Source organism: Urocitellus parryii, chromosome 15, assembly GCF_045843805.1.
Source record: "Urocitellus parryii isolate mUroPar1 chromosome 15, mUroPar1.hap1, whole genome shotgun sequence".
Lineage (NCBI taxonomy): Eukaryota > Metazoa > Chordata > Mammalia > Rodentia > Sciuridae > Urocitellus > Urocitellus parryii.
The window spans coordinates 18,347,302-18,371,095 of NC_135545.1; the positions used below are offsets into that span (position 1 = coordinate 18,347,302).

At 40.4% G+C, this 23,794-nt stretch overlaps 2 protein-coding genes and 1 non-coding gene across 4 annotated transcripts in view; 1 reads left to right on the forward strand and 2 right to left on the reverse strand.

The window, feature by feature from the left end:
• Wdr88 (WD repeat domain 88) overlaps positions 1-12,916 on the reverse strand; it is a 37,122-nt gene extending 24,206 nt beyond the window's left edge. The window contains exons 1-5 of the mRNA XM_026391194.1: positions 12,704-12,916; positions 8,916-9,026; positions 4,280-4,368; positions 3,023-3,086; positions 247-385 (exon numbers count right to left, since the gene is read on the reverse strand). Coding sequence (XP_026246979.1) covers positions 247-385; positions 3,023-3,086; positions 4,280-4,368; positions 8,916-9,026; positions 12,704-12,916 — 616 coding nt within the window. The remainder of the gene's footprint in view (positions 1-246; positions 386-3,022; positions 3,087-4,279; positions 4,369-8,915; positions 9,027-12,703) is intronic.
• On the forward strand, positions 10,206-10,311 carry LOC113184552 (U6 spliceosomal RNA). Its single transcript, XR_003301012.1, has one exon. It is a non-coding gene; the product is annotated as a U6 spliceosomal RNA (small nuclear RNA).
• A 1,157-nt stretch (positions 12,917-14,073) lies between the features above and the next one.
• Gpatch1 (G-patch domain containing 1) overlaps positions 14,074-23,794 on the reverse strand; it is a 44,440-nt gene continuing 34,719 nt past the window's right edge. The window contains exons 17-21 of one of the 2 annotated variants that reach the window (XM_077793030.1): positions 23,032-23,136; positions 19,761-19,858; positions 18,123-18,271; positions 15,642-15,741; positions 14,074-14,354 (exon numbers count right to left, since the gene is read on the reverse strand). In XM_077793030.1, coding sequence (XP_077649156.1) covers positions 15,645-15,741; positions 18,123-18,271; positions 19,761-19,858; positions 23,032-23,136 — 449 coding nt within the window. In that variant the 3' untranslated portion in view covers positions 14,074-14,354; positions 15,642-15,644. The remainder of the gene's footprint in view (positions 14,355-15,641; positions 15,742-18,122; positions 18,272-19,760; positions 19,859-23,031; positions 23,137-23,794) is intronic. The other variant, XM_026391278.2, reaches the window with a different exon arrangement.

Here is a 23,794-nt window from a genome sequence, read left to right on the forward strand (position 1 = left end):
GTTAGACTTTCAATGTCCACGTGAGGTTGAGCAAAATGTTTCATTTGCTACAAGCATGAGACAGAAGGGAAAGCATTTATTAAAGACTTGGTTTTAACTGCTTTTCTTAGTGGGCATCCCACTTTACTTATATGGCTTTTTTCATAATAGTTCTGCCAAATAAACCACTGGAAAGTCACTACCTGTCAAGTGACACGCAATTGTTCCTATAACAGACAGAATGAGCAGGGAGCTGTGCAACCTCACCTTTAATGTTTGCCAAAATGGTGGTGTTTTCCGCATCCATTATGCAGATTCCACGATCCACATCCAAGCTTAAGGCCACATATTTGCCGTTAGGAGATAACTTACAGGACACTATGAAGTAATCATGGTTGGTCTGCCACTGAAAAGAAGAACAACTGAAAAGTTGTTTTCCCTTTCTCTCTGACCCAGGTCTTCCCGGTAGGACTTTCTGTGATGATGGACTGTTCTGTCCTTGAACCATCCAACATGGCAGCCACTGGCCACATATGGTCACTGAGTACTTCTAATGGGCTAGTGAGAAGAAAAGAACTGAATGTTTAAGTTTGCCTTTAATTCATTAAATCAATAATATCTGTGTCCAGGAGGGACACAGAGAATACCTAGAGATATGGCAGTAAGGTTGTAGCAATGGCAACTTTCTTCCTATTCAGTTGAGTAAACAAGACTTTACTAAATGTCTGCCCTATACACAGACAAGACCAAAAAAAAAAAACCCAGCCCTCCCCAACCCTACACCCAAGAGCAAGAAGGGGACAATGAATGGACTGCTCAACAATGTAGGAGAGGAGGATCTCTCTATACATCATAAATCATAGTATTGTTATTGTGATGGCTTTAGAATTTTCCTCAAACTCTTCATCAGTCCTCCCTCCAACAGGTGGAATAAAAGAGCCCTCCTCTTGAATGTTGCTTCTAAACAGTAAAATGTGGCAGAAAGGACAATGTGGCATTAGGTTATAAAAAAAATCAAGGGACTGGGGTATAGCTCAGTGGTAGAGCAATGTTTGGTTTTTTCAAAGGCCTGGGTTTAATCCCTAAAATTAAAAATAAAAATGAAAAAAAAATCATAGCTTACTCCTTGTTCTTTCTTGGCTCATGTACTCTGTGGGAGTTAACTGTCTTGTCCATATGTCTCCCTGGGGGTCCTCATTGAGATGAACTGAGGCCTCCTGCCAACAGCCATGTGAGTGAGCCATCTTGGAAAGAGTCCCTTCGGCCCCAGTGGAGCCTTAAAATGACTGTAGCCCCACGAGACATCTCTACTGTGACTTTACAAAATACCCGAGCCAGAACCACCCAGTTAAGCTGCTCCTAGATTTCCAACTGTGAGCAGCTATGTGAGATATAAATGTTGCTGTTCAAAGCTGCTAAGTTTCAGAGTCATTTATCAAGCCTCAGTAGATAACTAGTTGAGTTCACCGTTGGCAAAAGGCATGGATGACTTGTGCAACAAAAATAAATAGAAGTACTTTTAAAGAAGAAAGAGAAAAGCACTTCAAGTAGGAAAACTGGATAATGACAAGAATAATAGGAAACTTACAACAGAAGAAATAAACATGTAGGAAAATATTCAAAGTAAAGAAAAATCAGTGCAAGTCTTGCTTTTCAGCTATCATATGGACTAGAATTTTGTTTAAATCATGATATCTAGCATGTGAGAGTAGGAGATGGTGTATTCCTCTTGAGCACCTAGGGTATGAGTTGGCATAAATTTCTCAAAGGCATTTTTTAAATTAGCAGTGACTGCTGGGTGCAGTGGCACATGCCAGCAATTCCAGCAACTCGGGAGGCTGAGGCAGGAAGTTTGCAAGTTCAAGGCCAGGATGAGGCTGGAAGATCACAAGTTGTTGGAAGCCAGGCCTAGCACCTTGGTGAGACCCTAATCAACTTGGTGAGACTGTCTCTAAATAAAAAAATATTGGGGAAAAAAAAAGATTGGGGATGTGACACAGTGGTTAAGTGGGTTCAATCCCCAGTACCAAAAAAAAAAAAACCCAACAACAAAATTAGCAACAAAATCTAGTTATATACCCTAAAACTGGAACATAGCTGGGCACACTCACACATGCCTGTGATCCCAGCAACTCAGGAAGCTGAGGCAGGAGGATTGCAAGTTTGAGGCCAGCCTCAGCAACTTAGTGACCCCTGTCTCAAAATAAATTAAAAAGGCTTGGGATTATGGGGCTGGGGTTGTGGCTCAGTGGTAGAGTGCTTGCCTAGCATGCGTGAGGCACTGGGTTCAATCCTCAGCACCACATAAAAATAAAGAAATAAAGTACTATGTCCAACTACACTAAAAAATAAATATTGAAAAAAAAAAGGCTTTGGGCTATAGCTGAGTAGTAAAACACCGCTGGGTTCAATCCCTAGTACAAAAAAACTTGTTTTTTTAAGGAGTGGGAGAGAAGACAAAAGAAGAGGGGAGGCCATAAGTTATTGCTGAAGGTAGAACAGAAGAGCTGGGAACAGAGAAGTTCCCTAGTAGGCCCCTGAGCAGGACTGAGGTTGCCCAGGCATGGGCAGGAAAGGGTGAGAAAGGGTAGATCTCAGGCCTATTTGGTGGGTAGATAGTAGCCCCCTCTAAGACAGAAAGAGAACAGATTGGGAAAGGCACAAAGTTATGATTCTTTGGCCACAATGGCCTGTGTCCCATGGCCTCAGCCCCACTTCCTGCCTCATCAAATTCAAATAGCCCACAGGGGACCCTGAATGCCATGCCCAACCCCAACCCAGCCTCTTTCTGTGTAGCCAAACCCTTCCCATCTTTCAAACAGAAGCCCTTGATCTGCCTGTTACACCCCCTCCACCATCTACATCTTCCAAACTTTGCAAGCGATGACCACCATCGAGTGCTGTATACATCTACATCTTGGTCCCCAAGAAAACTCTCCATTCCTGGAAAACTGGGGTTTTGTCATCACTCCCAATTCAAAGTCCAGCCCAAAGCTACAAGGCCCAGTCAAGATCCTGGGCCATGGGGGCAGGATATACATACCAGCAGCTGGCCTGTTTCAAGGTCCCAAGTCCTCACTGTTTTGTCATAGGATGCTGCAATAATTCTAGAAATAAAATGACAAACGTTGGGCCTTAACCACAGAGACAATCAGGCCTGTGGTTTCTATGAGGACTTTTTCTTCTTTTTATAATTTAGGACCAAGATTGCAAATAATAAAAGAATCTTTCAAAAGATGCTCCATGAGCCCCACTGGGGAGTAGTGTGTTCCCATTCAAAACAGAGACAATCTAATATTACCAATTATCTTCTGTACTCCTTCGGCCAGCCAGATACGTTCTTTTATATTTAAGGCTTTAAAAGTAGCATTTCTTCTGTTCTGTAATTTACAACATCCTTCTAAGAAGATCTTTATAATTCATAAGGACCACTCACTTCCCTCTCTGCTCATGTCTTTTTACAGGAAAACGCATTCATAGACAGCTGACTTTGTTTTGAAATATTTTATTGTACATTTAGCTAAAAACAAATGTACTTTTGTCTCCTTATATTCCACATTTCTGTGGCAAAGTTTGTCTCTATAAAATCCTATGAAACGTAAATCCCATTCTAGTTTTTTTATTAGTATACCAGTTTCAGAGCTGCTACTCAGGATAAAATCTAAGCCATTTTAAAGCAAGTATTCTTGACTGTTAAAGGCCCACCTCCCATTTCTCACATCCAAGTGAAGAGATTTACGCAAACACATCCCTGAAGCTTTCTTCTTGTGAGCCACTGCTTCCTATCCCTGACCCTTCCCAGATGACAGCTCATGCTTTCCTAGGCCTCAATTTCCCCTGAAAAATAAGAGTCTTGACTAGATTGCTAAGGCCCCTTGCAGCTGCCACAGTCTCCATGTGACTACAGGGCCAGACAGGTTTAATGATTCACTGAACTCCTTCAGAGTCATATTCACAGCTGAGAGTTATTATAGTGACAATCACAAAGCCAAACCAGCAAAGAGAAAGGAGCTTGGGGTGTCGTCCAGAGAAGACAGTCTAGGTTTCCATGAAGAAAATTCAGAATGGCTTAACCACAATAAATGTTCTCTTTTAAGTGCTTTAAGTTTTCAATGTGCTGTCACATCCACTTGATTTCTCACAACAAAAGAGTAGATACCCTGAGCCCCAATAAGGGAACATAGTTGTGTATTTGCTTTAAAAATTTTTAAAACAAAACACTGTCACTGTCATGTCTGTACAGTGGGCTGCCGGCTGCCTCTCACTTTTCCTGCCCAGGGTAAACAAGAGGAAAGGTTACCTTCTGCTGTCAGCTGTGATGCTGCACTCTGTAACAGGAGCTGAGGGCCCTTCCTCAAAATCCCGAATCACAGATCCGTCCATGGCATCCTCAAATCAGCAGGAGAGAGAGGACAGAGAGTGGTCACAGCTATGTTTGCTGAAGTCATGGACTGAGGTCAACAGCAGCCTTTAGCTTTCCTACTGGTCTCTATGACTTTCACTCAGTTCCAAAGATCAAAAGGACTTTCCAACACCTCCCTGATCCTGAGCAGAAAGGATGCCCTTGCCTTGCACAGCATCCAGTAATACTCCCCTATTGCTCCACACACACCAGATGGGCACTGGCCACTCTTGAAGCAGAACTGCAGATAATATTCTCATTATTTACTGGTGAGAGAGAGAGAGAGAGAGAGAGAGAGAGAGAGAGAGAGAGGGAGAGGGAGAGGGAGGAGAGAGAGAGAGATTTTTTAATGTTTATTTTTTAGTTTTTGGCAGACACAACATCTTTGTTTGTATGTGGTGCTGAGGATTGAACCAGGGCCGCACGCATGCCAGGCAAGCGTGCTACCGCTTGAGCCACATCCCCAGCCCCTAGCAATATCTTTCAAGAACTTTCTTTTTAAACATTACGTCCTTTGACCCAACATTTCTACTCTGAGAGGGCCCTCCTAACAAAATAAACATATTTGTGGTCAAATAAGTATGCATAAAAAGGTTCATCCATGATTGGGGATATAGCTCATATAGCTCAGTTGTAGAGTGCTTGCCTAGCATGCATAAGGCTCTGGGTTCAATCCACAGCACCCCCCCCAAAAAAAAAAAAAAAGAGAAAGAAAATAAGTTCAACTCAGCAAGACCCTGTCTCTAAATAAAATATTTTAAAAGGCTGGGGATGTGTCTCAATGGCTATGTGCCCCTGTGTTCAATCCCTGGTATCAAAAAAAAAAAAATAAAATAAGAAGAAGAAGAAGAAGAAGAAGAAAAAGGTTCGTTCTGCATTGTAGGTAATGTGTGATGCAAAAATAAGGCAAGAGTCTAGGTGTCCATCTAAATGGGAATGGTTAAAATAAACTTTGGTGGTACATGCCTGCAATCTCACTACACAGGAGACTGAGACAGGAGGGTCTTGCAAATTCAAGGCCAGCCTGGGCAATTTAAGGAGACTGTCTCAAAATTAACAAACAGAAATGTAGCCTGCCCAATAGGGGAGCACTGACAACTGCTGACAATTATGCTGAAGGTCAGTAATGACAGAATGTGATGAGAGCAAAGCAGGGTACCAGAGTAGAAGGGTATCTGTGGTAGCAAAGACAAAATATTTTTAGTAACATATGTGCCAACAGCTTTTTAGGATAAACAGCAGGGGAAGAGGTTACAGGGAGCCCCATTGACACAAGTTATTGGTAAGACAATGACTCACTTTGTTTTCTTTTTATATTTCCTTTTTAAAAAAATGACTAACTAGAAAGGTCTTGCATTTGTTATGTAAAATAATGGTGCCAGGGTGTAGGAATTTTTCAGTCTGAAAAGGGCAGGTCTGTGACAACACTCCCTGGATATATAAAGACCACTTAGCATCAGGACTCCAAGGCCTTCTGGTAAGGGACCCCATGTTCAGGGGACAGGTTTTATATATATATATATATATATATATATATATATATATATATATATATATATTTTTTTTTTTTTTTTTCTGTGAACTAAGGAAATGATAACTGTGGGGCCTGGAACTGAGAGAGGCCCACAGAGTATGGAGAGGGCCCCCTATCAACTAAAAGCATTACTAGAATGGATGGGAACTATGGGGCTGTGCAGGTTCAGTACTTAACAGTGACACCCCATGGCCAAGAGGAAGAATAGCAGTTATGGACTGAAGTGCCTGCTCTCTTCACTTGGCATTGGGAAGCTGGATTCCAAACGCCAAGTGAATACAGTGGATTCAATTTAAGGGGAAAATACTAGTCAGATTTTGAATGATTGGGGAGGAAGAGGCTATGATAACAGGAAAATTCAAGGAGATGTGATAATATGTGTAGCTCAAGTGTACTATGGATATATATTCAGTATTTCTATGTGGTCGAGAGAAAATACCCTCCAGCAATTTCAGAGCAGATAACTCTGGGGTCATGAAATGATGAGTTTTTGTGTTTATGTATTTTCTGTAATAAAATCATATTGCCTGTATGAGAAAAATTACCAAACGTATTTTTTTATGTTTAAAAATATATTTTACTATGCTCTAAAAGAAAACACAGTAATAATAAAGAAATAATATCATATTTATGCAAATGGCTTATGTATCCTACTTCTAGAAATCTACCCAAACTTATTTTTTTAATGACAATAAAGAAAAGTGCCAATATATTTCGAGGAACATTGGAAATGGAATGAAGGATGACTTTCTTCCCTGGTTTCTTCATATGGACCTTCCAAATTATTCACAATGATCTCACATTCGAGAAAAAAAGGGCTTTTAAAAGATAAAGTTAGGCTGGGGATATAGCTCAGTTGGTAGAGTGCTTGCCTCACATGCACAAGACCCTGGTTTCAATCCCCAGCACCATCGAAAAAAAAAAAAAAAAGAAAGAAAGATGAAATTAGATGTTCGGGTGCTGGTTGAAATCAAGATTCTGTGAATAGAGAAGGTGGTTGTGTGCAGTAATGGCTTTATCCTCTTCAGAGGGAAAGAGGGTACAGGATGAGAGCAAAGGTTGAGGCAGGAAGAGCCACAGCTGGGGGGGAAGAAAATAGGGAAAAGAAAAACAATGGGAAGTGAAAGAGCTCCTGGGAGGGGGCAATCAATGGGGCCAGCCAAGTTAGGAAGCCCTAGGGAGAGCTGGCAGTGGTGGGGTTAGAGGGGAGGATGGAAGGAAGGCAGAGGGCAAGAGCCTCAGGATGCTCAGCCTGCCTGGAGATGGCAGCAGAGCGGGTAGGCAAGTGCAGTGGCGAGGGTAGGGTGCTCGGACATGTTTCCTGAGATAAGAAGAAGGATGGCTTGTGAGAAAGAGGAGGACATTTGAGGTAGCAAATGTAGAAGTCACTGCCTGTGGATGGGGGATGGGAAAGGCAAGGAGCAAGGGCAAGTAGGCCATGGTGGGGAACAGAGGATATCACCATGAATGGTCCCTAATTTGGGGACAACAATCAGAGTGGAAACAGGTAGTATGCATTGATGGAGATAGGAGCCCTTTAGCCAAAACAGAGAGGGACACTATGACTGAAATGGAAGAATCTGTAGATGGTAAAGCAAAACACATATTTGGAAAGTTGCTATGCCCCCTACCCTAGGTGATGACAAGAGCAGGGATTCCCTTGTCCCCAGTGTATTTTGGTCACCCTAAGGATTAGAAAAGTGTTTAAGGGTCCTTGAGAAAGTCACAGTTTTCCCAAGGAGATCATGGGCTCTGGGGACAGGGATTTTTACAGGGCAGCTACAAAAGGAGGCAGTGGCAGTCTGATGGGGTCTGGTCTGTGAGCTAGGCAAGCCTGTGGCAGCCCCGAAACACAGCTGGTCCTGAGATTTGAGAGACTCAGGAAGGCCCAGGAAGTCATGTAACTACCTAGGGTTACAGAGCTAGTAGGTCCTAAATTGGGGTCTGAACCAGCCTGTAAAGACCTCAAATCTCCCATCAGGTCAACCTGGCCTTGGTACCCACAGATGACAGAAGATGTTCCTCTGTGGTTATCTGTAGAGTCAGGAGATCTCAGCTACCCAGTTCCCAAAGCAGAACCAGGGAACCAGCCTTGATTCTCTCCACCATTCCCCTTCCTGCTTCTGAAACCAGAAGACAACAAAACTCAAAACTGACTGTCCTCCCCCATGGATTAGAGCCCCAGCCACACAGCCATCTATAATTTGGCCCCTGATGGCCACTGCCATCCTCCAGCCCTGCTTCCTTCTCACCTACTCCTCACTAAACAGCAATGCCTTCAAAAAAAAAAACCTGTGCAGATCTCCTAGCATGTCCAGAAAAGTTCTGGAAGGGCTCCAGGTGGTCACCTCTCTGCAACCTTGCCTGAACATCACACCCTCATCCCTTGTGCCCCTGCCTCCTACACTTTGGGGTGCTGATCTGTACTCAGACCTACCTCTCTCAACCACCTCTCATGGACAGGTCCTAGGCCTGGCCATATTTCTGTCCTCTATGACAACCCAGACCTGGCCATACAGTCTCTGTGGTTGAAAGAGGAGACCCAGAGAAATGACAGCTCAGAAACCTCAGGTAGTACCCAGGCACAGCAGAACCACCCTCAAAAAAGCTGGGAGTTCTAAGTCTAGTGGTCTCATCCCCTGCTCTCAGAGCATCCAGATTCTTAGACTGGCCTAAGCTACACTGACTTCTCTTTCTGGTTACTTGACACTAAGGCAGGTTCCTCCTTCTTCTTCTTTTTTTAAATATTATTTTTTAGTTGTAAGTGAACACAATATCTTTATTTTAATGTGGTGCTGAGAATCAAACCCAGTGCCTCACGTGTCCTGGGCAAGCGCTGTACCTCTGAGCCACAACCTCAGCCCCTAAGGTTCCTCCTTCCTGCAACTCTGTTCAGAAGGCCTTTACAAATCTTGGGATCGTTAAGTGTCAGGACTGCAGAACTTTTCATAAAAGGTGCCTAATCTTAGTTGCAGGAGAACCTAACACAGAGCCACCTACCCACAGTTTCACAGTGCGATCATAGGAGCCACTGAGGAGCTTGGTGTCGTTCACGCAGAAGTGGCAGGAACTCACAACATGGTCATGCCCGCTCAGAATTTTAAATGGGATCTGAAAAAAAGGATAGGCCATATAAGTTTAAGAAGGTTGTAGGAGCTGAGTTCAGTGGTACATGCCTGTAATTACAGTAGCTCAGGAGGCTGAGGCAGAATGATCGCAAGTTTAAAGCCAGCCTCAGCAACTTAACAAGGCCCTAAGCACCTTAGTGAGAACTCGTCTCAAAAAATAAAAACAGCTGAGGATGTGGCTCAGTGATAAAGCACCCCTGGGTTCAATCCCTAGTACCATAAAAAAAAATGTTACAGGATACAAGGTCAATATATAAAAAATAATTATATTTCTAACTACAATACATGAACAATATAAAAAAAATTCCAAACAAAAAACATTTGTAAAATCATCAAAAAGAATATATAAAAATTGACTGAACAAAGAAAATATAAAACCTACACTCTGAAAAAAAGATATTTTTGAAAGAATTTAAAGACAATCAAAATAAATGGAAAGACATACCATGTTCATAGATGGGCAGATGTGATGTTTTTAATATGACAATATTCTCCAAAATGATTCAACACCATCCAAATTCTAAGCTTTCTTATTTGTAGAAATTGCTAAACTGATTCTAAAACTTTTATAGAAATTCAGGAGAATCCAAATAACCAAGACAATCTTAAGAATAAAGGTTAAGAGGGGCTGGGGATATAGCTCAGTTGGTAGAGTACTTACCTCGCATGCACAAGGCCCTGGGTTCAATGCCCAGCACCACAAAAATAAATAAATAAATAAATGTAAAGGACTAGAGAACTCACATTTTCTAATTTCAAAACTTACTACCAAGCAACTGACCAAGACAGCATAATAATGGCATAAATATAGAACTACAAATAAATGAAATATAACTGAGAATCCAGAAAGAAACATTTAATTTTTATAAGGGTGTCAAGACAATTAAAAAGAGACAATAGCCTTTTTTAGCAGTTTTTGCTGAGACAAATGGCAAGAGAACAGAGTTGGACCTTTACCTCACACCATCTATTAAAACAATCTCAAAGTGAATCAAAGACTCAAACGTAAGAGTTAAAACTATGACTCTTACAAGAAAACAAGTGTAAATGATTTTTGCATCAGGCATAGTGTCTTAGATATGACACCAAAACACAAGCAATAACATGGATGGACATTAGCAAAATGAAAAAAAAATTGTGCTTTGAAGCACAATTTCAAAGAGAACTTTCACTTCAGTAGCACATATAATAAAATTGGAACAATATAGAAGTTAGCATGGTACCTGCACAAGGATGACATGCAAATTCATGAAGCATTCTGTATTTTTAATGATCAAATCTTGTACAATATATTTAATATGACAATATTCTCCAAAATGATTCTAAATTCTACTTTTCTACTGACATTTCTAATTCTAGTGTAAATATTTATCAATAAAGAATTAGTTTTTTAAAAAGCATACCATCAAAAAAGTGAAAAAAATCACATAATGGGAATTTTTTAGTTTTATTTTTTGGTACTAAGGATTGAATCCAGAGGCACTCTCCCATTGAGTTGTATCCCCAGCTCTTTTATTTTTTATTTTAAGACAAGATGTCACTTAGTTGTTCTGTTTGGCTGTGAATTTTCGATCTTTCTGCCTCAGTCTCCTAAATTGCTGGGATTACAGGAATGTGCTACCATAATTGGGAATAATTTTTAATAATATATATGATAGGGTACTTGTATCTGGAAAAAAATAAATATTTATTATTATTATTATTATCATCATCATTTTGTGGTGCTAGGATTTAACTCAGAGCCTTATACATGCAAGGCAAGCACTCTACCAACTGAGCTATACCCACAGCCCTGGAATATATTAAGAATTCTTACAACTCATCAATAAAAAGACAAACACCACAAATAAAAAGTAGGCAAAAGAGCCAGAGATGTAACTCAGTGATACAAGATTTTCCTAGCATAAATGATACTCTGGGTTCAATGCCCAGAACAGAAGAAAAAAAAATAGCAAAAGATCTGAACAGACATTTCTCCAAAGACATGCCAATAGTTGATAGTATATGAAGAGACTCTCAACATCATTAGCCATTAGGAAATGAAAATGAAAGCCATAGTGTGATACCATGTCACACTAATTAAGGTAGCTGTTGGCCAGAGATATGGAAAAATGGAAACTCACATTGCTGGCAGGAACACAAAGTGGTACAGCTATTTTGGAAAATAATTTTGCAGTTTTTCAGAAAGTGAAATTTGTGAATTAAAGTATGACCTAGCAATTTCACACCTAGGTGCAGATCCCATAGAAATGAAAATATCCACACAAAAAATGTGTGTGCTTAAAATGTTCATGGCAGCACTATTAATGCATTAAGTGGGAACAACCCAGATATCCAGCAAGTGATGAATGGATAAATAAAATTTCACAGCCAATATTATAGTTTGGATGTGAGGTGTTCCCCAGAAGCTCACGTGTGAGACAATGCAAGAAGCTTTGGAGGAGAAATGATTGAGTCACAGCCTTAACTATGACAGTGAATTAATCCCTGGTGGGATTAACTGAGTGGTAACTGAAGACAGGTGGGGTGTGGCTGGAGGAAGTGGTTCATTCAGCCTGTGGTTATGGGTTATATATTTTGTATCTGGAGAGTGGAGTCTCTCTCTGCTTTCTGATCACCATGTGAGCTGCTTCCCTCTGCCATATTCTTCCACCATGATATTCAGCCTCTCCTTGAACCTGGGGGAATGGACCTTGGCTGTCTATAGACTGAGACCTTTGCAACTGTGAGCCCTCAAACTTTTCCTCTTCTACAGTTGTACTGGTCGGGTCTTTCAGTCACAGCAGTGAAAAAGCTGACTAAAACAGCCATACAATGGAATATTATTTGGCAAAAAAAATAAAGAAGTACAGATGCATGCTACAATGTGGATGAACCACTAAAACTTTAGGCTAAGGAAAAGAATAATAATAAAAAATATTAAAAAATAAAAGAATAATAATCTTTTATTCATAAAAGACCACCTGTCACTTGATTCTCTTACTATGAGAGGTCTAAGATAGGTGAATCTATAAAGATGAAAAATAGATTGGTGGTTGCCTCGGCTTGGGAGGATGAGCTGTGGTAAAAGGGAGTGACTGATAGCTGGTACAGGGTTTCTCCGAGAGTGATGGAAACATTTTAGAATTGTTCGTGGTAATGGCTGGTGTGAAAAAAGATAGAACAATGAGATGAGGGGTTTGGGCTCCACTTCCAGGAAAGCAGACATGCTCAGACTAAGTCCGAGGAAGCGTAGGGCGTGGGTGGCAGGGTTGCGGGTGACCCCGCGGTGTGCATGGAGACCAGCAGGACTGTGGAGATGCGGAGGACTAGAAGATACCCGCCTTCAGAAGGTATGGGAACACAGGGATAAGGGAACTCATGGGATCCGCCACCAGAGGGCAGAAGCAAACCGTGGTAAGTGGCGGAGTCCGCTCCGCACAAGAATCCTGGTTTCCCCAGTAAGCTGCAGCCCGGGAATCCCAGGGACACCCAGCATCTCCACCAGTTGACCCTGCTGCAGCAGTTTCTGAGCTTTTCCTCTCCAGGGATGCTGCTGACAGGCAGAGGACAGTGGCTGGAGAAACCAAGTGGGTCACCCATAAGTCACTTGCTGGCCTCAGCGCCCTCCCTACCCATGGGGGCCAGGTCACTGCCCCTCACCCCAGGGGTGGTTCTGACCTTGGAGAGGGGCTGATGGTCGCCCCAGAACCTTTCCTCTGACATTTTTTCAGAGGCATTTTTCACAGGCTTCTGCGGAGCCTCCTTGTCCAAGGCCAGGGGATCGAGAGAGGCCAGCAGCCGGCTGTGGTATATATCCGGGATGGACAGCTTGAAACGGCGCTTGGCTCTCGCCACGTAAGTAGCCCCAGGCATCTTGAGAGGCCAGTACATTCCCGGAGGAACCGACCTCTTCCAGTCCTTGCTTATGGGTTTTGGGGAACCTGGCCTCCTGGAAGCCATCTCTGGACCCAACCCGCTGGTGGCCACCCATAGGCCTGGCCAGAACGGTAGCAACACGCGCGCCTCAGGAGGCCGTTCGACCCACGAGCTACGCTGCTGGCCGCCTACTCACCTGCAGAGTGAAAATGGTTCCTCCCACCGCAGAACACTGCTTCCCCTAGAAAAATGGAGTCAGGCTCTGGGCATAAGAGGAAGGGGACAGAGCATGCAAATTTAGTAACCAATCTTGGTGCCCTCATTTGGGTCTTCCTAGCTCCCTGTCATAGAGTGATTTCTGTGTCCTTTGCATGCATAGGAGCTCCTGGGCTCATCCACTTCATGTCTGTCAGTTGACAGAGAAATGATCAATGAGTTATGGAATGGCCCCTGGACAGAATGCATGCAGCTGTTAGGGGAGGGTTCACACAGTTTATAAGACTTAAGGGAAAGATCTGTCACAAGGTCAGAGGGAAATGCTGCCTGTAGTCAGGTAACAGTTGCCTCATGGCTAAAAAAGACTGGATGGAATTAGTCCAAAATATTGAACGCTGTCACCTCTGGGTGGTAAAACTAGAACTGATTTTTCCCCTTCCTTCTCCTTTTATGGTTGTTCTGATTTATGAGGTTAATTTCATAATGTAAAAACCTCTGCATTTGGCTTTTTCTCCACCCTGCTCCTACCATTCTAGGGCTGGAACCCAGGGACATTTTTATGTTAGGCAAGCACTGAACCACTGAGCTGCAGTTTGCTTTCTGAAAAGGTTTCTCGTGGATACATATGAGCTGGCCTCAGAGCAGGGACCCAAGGGCTACCAGGGCAAAGACCTGGAGCAGGCATGACTCAGGCTGTGTGGGTGCACATCCTCCCACTCTGACTCCTTGCCTGTCTTGAACACTTTAGTGACACCAACTCTGAGAAGATAAGGGCCCCAGCCAGGACCCTGGCTCTGTTCTGCTCCACTTCCAATGAACCACCCCCCACACACCCACATCCTTCAGTATGTCCAAACTGACCTTACAGTGCTCAATTCTCTTCATAACAAAACTATGAGAAAGTCTTCATTTTTAATTTCTTTTTTAACATTCCAGTAAATTAAAAACCCAAGAAGAAAATAGAAAAATGCCACTTTAATTAAACTGTTCAGTCTGAATTTTTCCCTCTGACACTAACTGAAGTTAAAAATAGAAATCAATTTCTACAACCTTTCAAGGCAGACTTTGAAATGGCAAGGTTTTAAAAATTATTTTACAGCAGGAATTTACATATAAATACAATCTGTACAATACATTAACTGAACAGTCAATGAGTTTCCTTCATGGAGGAGATCTGATACTGGGACAGGCCAGGGCAGAATTCAATTACTGCCTTCTTAATGGGAGACATTTCAGTCTGAAAAGAAAACAGAAAAGAGAGAGAAGGTAAGTTAGAAATAAACTGAAAAAAATGAAACAGCTCTGTTGAGGGCTGAGAATTCCACACCTCACAGTGGAATGTCTCCACATAGAAAGCACAGGTTGACCATTATAATGAAGCATAGCTTATTCTTATCTTAAACTACTTCTTCTGTTACCCCCCAAATGTACAGAGACTCACTAACTCACATCTCACATTAGGACCTGTTTCTAAGAGCACTCTCTAATCCTGGTTTCACTTACCACTTCAGCCATTGTATGGCCTTTAGAGAAGGAACTAAAGTATGTTTGCTTCAGGGGCAAAAGCTCCAAAATCTTCAGTCTTAAATCTCAATTTCATATATATAAAAATGTTTATGGCAACTCTACTTAGAGTAGGGCTGAGTCATACTGGTTCTAGGCCCCTGCCCTATGTAGAAAAATCAAATGTCAGCTAAGTACAGTGATGCATGCCTGTAAACCCAGCAACTCAGGAGGCTAAGGCAGGAGGATCACAAGTTTGAAACCAGCCTCCACAACTTACTGAGACCCTGTCTTGAAATAAAAATAAAAAAAGAAGGAGGTGAAGTTCAGGGTAGAGAATCCCCAGTGCTAAAAGAAGGAAGGATAAAAGGAAAGGAGCTAAAACAAATCTTTTCTCTTTATAAGCTGATTATCTCAAGTATATGTTATAGTGATAGAAAGTTAACATATGTGTACATTTAGAAAAATCCAAAGACCTGAAGATGACTTTTTAACATCAATAGTACTTAACACATAGACATTGTTCTTCAGGTTTTGGTCTCAATATAGTAAAAGTTGTAGATGTTACTCAGCACATAGCTACTTGCCTATGTTTTCTGGCCCAGTCTACCACATGCTCCTAATGGGCACTGAAGGGCTTCCATCTATGCCCCTTCTATATGCAGGTAAAGTTCTGTAGGAATGATGTGCCAGATGACCAACATTGATCAACAGTGATATCAGTTATGGGGGAGATTATGTGGGCACGTGACTTAACCTCCATGCTTGGCTTTCCCCATCTAAGAGATGGGGTGACACAGAGTAGGGTGAAGATGAAATGAACTGATACCCAGATGTGCTTCCTGGTACCTTCTTCCCTGTCAGTACTCACATAAAGGAGGAAAGGGAAACATGAATTGGCACAGCTACTTCAGAAGGCTTTGGATTCAATTTAAATGTTCACATCCTTTGTATTTTTGAACCATGATAATGTATTGTCCTTCCAAAAGAAATAAATGAGGCCAGGCATAGTGGCACACACCTGTTATCCCAGTAGCTTGGGAGGCTGAGGTAAGAGGATCATGAGTTCAAAGTCAGGTTCAGCAAAGCGAGGTGCTAAGCAACTCAGTGAGACCCTGTCTCTAAATAAAATACAAAACAGGGTTGAGGATGTGGCTCAGTGATTGAATGCCCCTGAGTTCAATCCCCTGTAAACCACCCCCCCAAAAAAAAGAAAGAAATGAAAAAAAAAAAAAAAAAAAGACCTGGGGATATAGTTCAGTGGTAGAGCACTTGCTCAATGTGTACAAGGCCCTGAGTTCAATCTTTAGCAACACACACACACACACACACACACACACACACACAGAACAAAAAGGTGGAACCTGCCTTTCCAGACAGCAATACCATAAGATCATAGTTATTTAAAAAGGCATAAATACAAAACAATTAAGAAATCTAAGCAGAAAATCCCCATGGGCACAGGGATTTACAAAAGGATCACTGATCTTAATGAGATACAATTTGGGGTAGGGTTGAGGTGATCAGGGTTCATCCGGCTATTCCCCACTTTATCCAGGGCCCATCGCTCGGCTGTGCTTCCCAGTGCTGGAGTGGCCAGGTAGGCCAGGCAGCTATTCTGGCCATGGGCTACAGATGGAAGTAAAATGGAGACTTTGAGGCAGGATCATAACAATTTCAGTGCCTTCCTCCAACCTGTCCCCCTCCTCTGAAGACCACATGGGTTGAAGAAGGAACAAGCTGGAATCTGGAGCAGCTTCCTCAATTGCCTTCATGCTTCACTATGGTAAGTCACTGGGACTTGGGGATTGTTTTCAACTGAAGTTAGGTTACTCTGCTATGGCTGTGTATTCATTTTGGAAAAAAATAGGTAGTATGCCTATCTTATTCTGTTCATACACACACACACACCAAAAAAAAAAAAAATTCAAATAGATCAAAAACAAAACTACAAAAGCTTTCAAGTAGGGTTGAGGAAGTAGCTCAGTGGTAGGGCACTTGCTTGGCATAAGCAAGGCCCTGAATTCAATCCCCAGCACTACTTTAAAAAAAAGAAAAAAGAATTAGGGTAGTGTGTATATGGCAGTGGGGTTACATGTGTGGTTATAAACTTTTTTTTTTCTTGGTACTGGAGATACATCCTCAGTCCTTTTTATTCATTTTATTCATTTTATTCATTTTGAGACAGGATCTCACTAAGTTGTGATGCTATTCTTGAACTTGCAATCCATCTGGCTCAGCCTCCTGAGTCACTTGGATTACAGGCATGTATCAAGGTACCCAGCTAGTGTATGTGCAAATTATATTTAATATACACACCTTGAGTTAAGGAAGGTCTTTTTAAAAAGATGATGTTGTAAAACAACAAAAACTGGTAAAAACCAAGTAGTCCCAAAAGTAAAATTTCTGTACAACAAAGTGAAAAAGTAACATGTAATACACTAAAATACAAAGACTTAATATACAAAAATATTTTTTATTTTCTAAAAATCAGCAAAACTGTACTGGCAATGAAACAATCCAACAGAAAACAAATGATGAACAAAGGACATGAACAAGCTATTTACAAAAAAAAAAAAAAAAAACAGCAAAATCTGAGAAACATGAAAACATGCTCAACCTTGATAAATAAGGAAATGCAAATTAAAATGAGAGATCATTTTTTACCCATCATACTGGCAAACATTTTTGTAACACTGGTAATTTTTGTAATCAAAGTAGTAATCAAGTACTTTATTTAAATGAACATAGCCATTTTGGAAAGTACTTTGGCAATATTTATTCATTATAAAGATTCATACCCTACAAACCTGTGTTATAAATATAAAATTATATTTATATTAAAAATGTGCCCAGGGCTGAAGCTGCAGCTCAGCAGTAGAGCACTCACCTAGCACATGTGAGGCCCTGGGTTCGATCCTCAGCATCATATAAAAGTAAATAAATAAAGGTATTGTGTCCAACTACAACTAAAAAATAAATATTTTTTTAAAATGTGCACAAAAAATGTGTGAGTGTGGGCTGGGGCTGTAGCTCCGTGGTAGAGTGCTTGACTAGCATGTATGAGGCACTGGGTTTGATCCACAGCACCATATATATATATATATATATATATATATATAAATAAATAAAATAAAGTATTATGTCCATCTACAATTTAAAATATTTTTTTAAATATGTGAGTGTGACAACACACACAAAAAAATGTGTGAGTGTGTATGTTGTATGGTTGCACAGAAATGTCTTGAAGGTTCATGTGAAACTAAGGATAGAGGTTACTATAGACAAGGAGAGGTTTGGGGAATTGGTCAAGGATACCCTTAAGTTTTATCTGTAAGGTCTGAATTTGCATATTAATAATATATTCACATATTACTTATGGAATTAAATATTAAAACTTGTTAAAAAGCCTAGTGAATATACAAATTTCCCATTTCTGGTATTTGCTTCTAAGCAAACACATCAATTATTGAGTAAAGACCAACTGTTGCCCACAGCCTACCGTCTCAGCAGCTCCTGGGGTGACAGGTCAGCGGTCCCTTCTTCGTCACTCTGGCTGTCACTGCTGTCAGTACTCTCAGAACTGCTACTTTTCTCTGATTTTTTATTCTTTTGCTTACTTTTGTGTTTGTGCTTCTTGTGTTTCTTTTTCTGGAAAAAAAAAAAAAGAAAAAAAAATGAGGAGAATGGAGGAGAAAGTGGGAAATATGTTTTTCTCCTTAATTTGGTGCAATGAAAAGCTAACCCAGTGGGTGGGGGTGAAGCTCACACTTGGGAGAACACTTGACTAGCATGAGTGAGGACGTGGGCTTGATCCCTAGGGCCACCAGAAAAAAAGGCTAAATAACCCAGGCATTTGGTTGTTTGCTGGAATCAGTTAAAAATAAACAAAATCAAAACCCCTCATTTAGAGATTTAGAGTGAGCTTTGACCAAACACAGGCAGACAGAACAGATAGCTGTGCATACTATAAACTATGCACACTGACATGGCCAATCCTCTAGTAACTGACACAGCAGAATCCAGCAGATAGGGCAGGATGCCCTCTTGAAACTTAGCTCCAATCTTATTTGTACCTGCACCACCTCCCACGAACTTGACTGGTTCATTTTGTCAGGCCTGAGAAACTATACAATAGAACAGCAAGCAGCCGGGAAAAGTGCGGAGAAGAAACTGGCAGATCAATGAACAGCAGGGCAGTGATATTTAACAAATAGGATTTGGTTTTCAAATCTGTCAGCACAGGTGTTTTCTTTTCTCTACATGAGAACTTCAGTTGTCTTCCATGCTCAGGAATCCCTTCCTCTGGTAGCCAGTAATGGAGCAGTTTCTAATGTGTTCGACTTCTGGGACAGACCACACTGGCTACATAACTACATAATATTAAGCTAGTTAAAAGGCTTAAAGAAGACATGGATGACAGACTAAGAGATGTCAGCAGTAAAAGTACATGCTGCTGGAAATCCAACTCAGGAGTTTCTGCAGGCTAGGCAAGTACTCCACCACTACCTTACACTCCCAGTCCTTTTTTATATTTTTATTTTGTGATGGGGACTCACTAAGTTGCCCAGGCTGGCCTGTAACTTGTAAGCCTCCTGCCTGGGCCTCCCAACTAGCTGAGATTATAGGTGTGCACTACCACACTTGGCTGCTCCACTATTCTATCTATTCAAGCTTTCTTCACTTCAAATGGCAAAGATACCAATTAAAATCATGATTTTTAATAATGTCAAAGTTGGGCTGGAGATGTAGCTCAGTTGCAGAGCACTGGCTAAGCATGCATGAGGTCCTGGGTTTAATCCCCAATATTAAATAATAACAATAACAATGACAATGACAAAAATAGCTGAGGCTAGGGGTATAGCTCAGTGTAGAGTACCCTGAGTTCAATCCCCAGTACCAATTAAAACTGAACAAATTAAAATATGCTACCCTTAAAGAAAAACAAAGTTGTGAAAAGCTGAAAGTTTGCATTGAATGCCAACATTATTGTGAAGATGTAGAGAGACCTGTGTTCCCTATCTTGGCCAAGGAATATGCTCCTTGACTGGCTTTATATGGCACTCCAGGGGTTTCCCTGGACGCTAGAAGCAGCAATGGGAGACCCAACACCAACCCTGAGGCACCCAGAAGTATTCACCTTCTCTTTCTTTCGTCTGTGCTCTTTCTTAGTCTTGTGTTTTTCTTTGTTCTTTTTATGTTTCTCCTTTTGAGGTGTCTCAAGTTTCTGACGAGCATCTGAAACACAAATGTAATAAATATGACTGGGGGGAAATAAAAAAAGTAAGTTCCTATATCCCTGAATTAGGTGTTGACAAAATGTTTAACACTGAAGCAGAACTATTATGATCCCTTTATGCCTCACTGATAAAGAAACAGATTAGTTCAACAGACTACAGTGCTATGTTCAGGAAGCTGCCAGAAACCTCAATATAAGACCTGTGCATTCCAATCAGTGCATTCCTGCCATTGCCTTGTCTGCCAGGGGAACCTCAGATGAAGATAAAGCCAGACCAGAATGCCCAGAGTCTGTAAGCTTTTAACATCCTCAGGTGAGCTCTGAGGCAGACAGAGCTGAATCTTGGCTCTGCTGCCAGCTCTCCAAGTCTCCATCCCCTCATCTATCAAATGGGGATAGTAAGAGTCCCTGTGTTCTTAGGAACACAAGGAGAATGAGATAGGACCTAGCACATGAATCCATAGTCCAGAATCTGGTACATAAATGTCAGCTCTTCATATTCATTCTCTCTTTACAAAAATTTTCCAAGAATTTATCTTAGAAGTGGAAGGGAGATCAGTGGAGTAAAAGTGAAAGAACAAAGAGGAGAGAAGAGGGGAGGAAAAGAGGAAGAACTGGGAAATGAAGTTGACCAAATTATGCTATGTGCATGTATGAATATATCATAATGCATTCCAATTTTATATATAACTATAATGTACCAATTAAAAATAAATAAATAAATGGAAGACCAATTGAGAAGCAGAAAGGGGGAAGGGGAAGGAGAAGGTGAGGAAAGGGGAAGTACTGGAGTATAAGAAAAAACTAAAATACTAGCATCAAAACAATATAATGTGGGTTGGGGCTGGGGCTCAGGGGTACAGCAGTTGCCTAGCATGTGTGAGGCACTGGGTTCAATTCTCAGCACCACATATAAATAAATAAATAAATAAATGTAGGTCCATTGACAATTTAAAAAATATTAAAAAACATAATGTATAGAATCATTAAAGCCAACTAAAAACTGGTGGGCACTATGGTGCACACCTGTAAACCCAGCAACTCAGGAGGCTGAGACAGGAGGATTCCAGCCTCAACAATTCAATAAGGCCCTGTCTTAAAATAAAAAATAAATAACTTTTTATTTTAAAAGGGCTGCAGATGTAGCTCAGTGATAAAGCACCCATGGGTTCAATCTCCAATAACAACGACGACAACAACAACAACAACAACACTAAAGATGGCCATGTGCAGTAATTCACAATTGTAATCCCAGGACTTGGGAGGCTGGAAGATCACAAGTATGAGGCCAGCCAGGGCAACTTAGTGAGACCCTATCTCAAAATTTTAAAAAAGGGCATGGGTGTGACTCAGTGGTAGAGCACCATGTGGCTCAGTGGTAGAGACTAGGTATTCAATCCCTAGTCCCACAAAAAATATATAAGAATAAAACAATAAAGAAGTTACGTGGGCTAGATTTTCCACCTCCAGATTCAGCCCAAAATATTTTCATTGATTGTTAATTTACAGGTAACCAAACCAACAAAAATTCACAATAGTAGAAGCAGGGCAAGTCATTAAATCAACTTTTTCCACCTACAGAAAAGTTTCAAGATGTTTCAAGAGTGTGAATATTTTCTAAACCCAGTTAACAAGTGCCTATAATTTTCTAAACTTACAGTTAGTCAAAGATTTCAAGCCGGGTACGGTGGCACACTCCTGTAATCCCAGTGGCTAGAGAGGCTAGAGAGGATGGACAATATTTAACTTCAGAAAGAACTAGTTTTATTTGCTACATTAGCCAAAATATAATTTTTTTTTTTTTTTTTTTGTACAGAGGATTGAACCCAGGGGTGCTTTGCCACTGAGCTATATTCTCAGCCCTTTTTATTTTTTTTTTTCATTTTAAGACAGGATCTTGCTAAATTGCTGAGCATCATGAGTTCAAAGCCAGCCTCAGCACTAAGCAACTCAGTGAGACCCTATCTCTAAATACAATACAAACTAGGGCTGGAAGTGAGGCTCAGTGGTTGAATGCTCCTGTCAAATGTTGACACCAATTTTTTAATTATTTATTTGTTTGTTTGTTTGTTTATTTATTTATTTGTATACTCTGTTGCTGAGGCCACTCCGGGTACAGACTTTTTTTTTTTTTTAATGTGGTGCTGGGTATTAGAACCCAGGGCCTTAGTGTATGCTAGGCAAGCACTCTACCAACTGAGTTATATCCCCAGCCCCTGACACCAATTTTAAACTAAAGATCAGAACAACAAAAGCAAATGAGAAAACCAATTTACTACAATTTTTCCAAGTTTCATATTTCTTTTCTCTGCTTTTTAAAATCTCTTTAGAAGCTAGTTAATTAACCAAATCAATATTTACATGTGGATACTATAGGAAACTATAAAACAGATCATAGAATTATATGCTATTTATATATCTGGGTCATATTATCAGATGTTTGTTATCCCAGACTTCAAAGAGATGATAAAAATCTAGTCTAAACATTTTAACATGAGATGTCAATTTAAGATGGCACTGCACAGATATTGGGAGAGAAGGATGGACAGTATTTAACTTCTGAAAGAACTAATTTTATTTGCTACTTAACCAAAGTGTAATTTTTTTTTTTTTTTTTTTTTGTACAGAGGTTTGAACCCAAGGGTGCTTTGCCACTGAGCTATATCCCCACCCTTTTTATTTTATTTTATTTTGAGACAGGGTCTTGCTAAATTGTTGAGGCTGATCTCAAATTTGCAATCCTCCTACCTTAGCCTCCCAAGCTACTGGGATTACAGATGTACACTGGAATGGCAAGCATAAATGAATGAATTTTAAAATACTCTTCTCCACATAATTCCCTCCCATCTTAGAGTGCTAGAACTTTCCTTTTTTATTTCTATAAGTGATAAAATTTAAGATCGTTAGGGTTCTACTATAAACATCTGAAAGTTAAAAAAGAAAAAAGTTTTAATGTTCTCTGAAACTGTAAAGCAACAGCTATTACTCAGGCTCTTGGTAGAAACAATGGGTTTCAAAATGTGGTTGAAAACAGAAACCGATAAAAGCTTGTACATTTGTTGGGCCTCAAGTTAGATTAGATATGCAGATATAATAATGCTGTTAAAGTTGTCACATCTCAGGGAAGATACATGCTAACGCCAGCAGATGAACCAAGGAACTCTGGACTCACTGGGGCAGAAGACAGGAGGCAGCCGCGGGCCAAACTCTTCTCTTTCATCTATCTCCATCTTTTGTATAGGGAAGGGTGTGGGCTCAGGAAGGACCGGTTCACTAGCTGAAAAACACCAGCATGTTAATTTCATTAATTTTCCCAATATTAATGTGTTTGAGTGTTTAATTGATGTGTTTTGCCACCAAATGATTTTTCAATAATCCTGGCACTACCTCATCAACCAGGCTGAAAAAAGACTATCTTTTTAAATAAAAAAATTTACTATCTTTTAAATACTTCTCAACTAGGATAAGTTGGAAAATCAATATTATTAAACACAGCTATATTAAAAATATGTTAGCTATTTATACCAGATAGAAAAAAGAATAGAATTATAAGGCTGGGTATATTGCTCAGAGGTAAAGCACTGGCTACCATATATGAGGCTCTGGGTTCTAGCCCAGAACCAAAAAAAAAAAAAAAAAAAGAAATCATTGATTGCTAATCACCCTGATTAAGACCATTAAGTCCCAAGTGTTCAATTCTGCAAATATGTTAATGAAACTGACACAGCTGCATTAAAATAGATTGAAAATCATAATCTAAGGATTATATTATTTATTATCATTAATGATATTAATGATATCATTAATAATGTTAATAATATTAATGAACACATCACTAATCATTTATCTATTACTTTTCTCAAAAAGAACAGAACTGTAAAAAACCTAAATATTTATTTCAAAATTACCAAAAGTTGTATATTTCTTGCTCAATT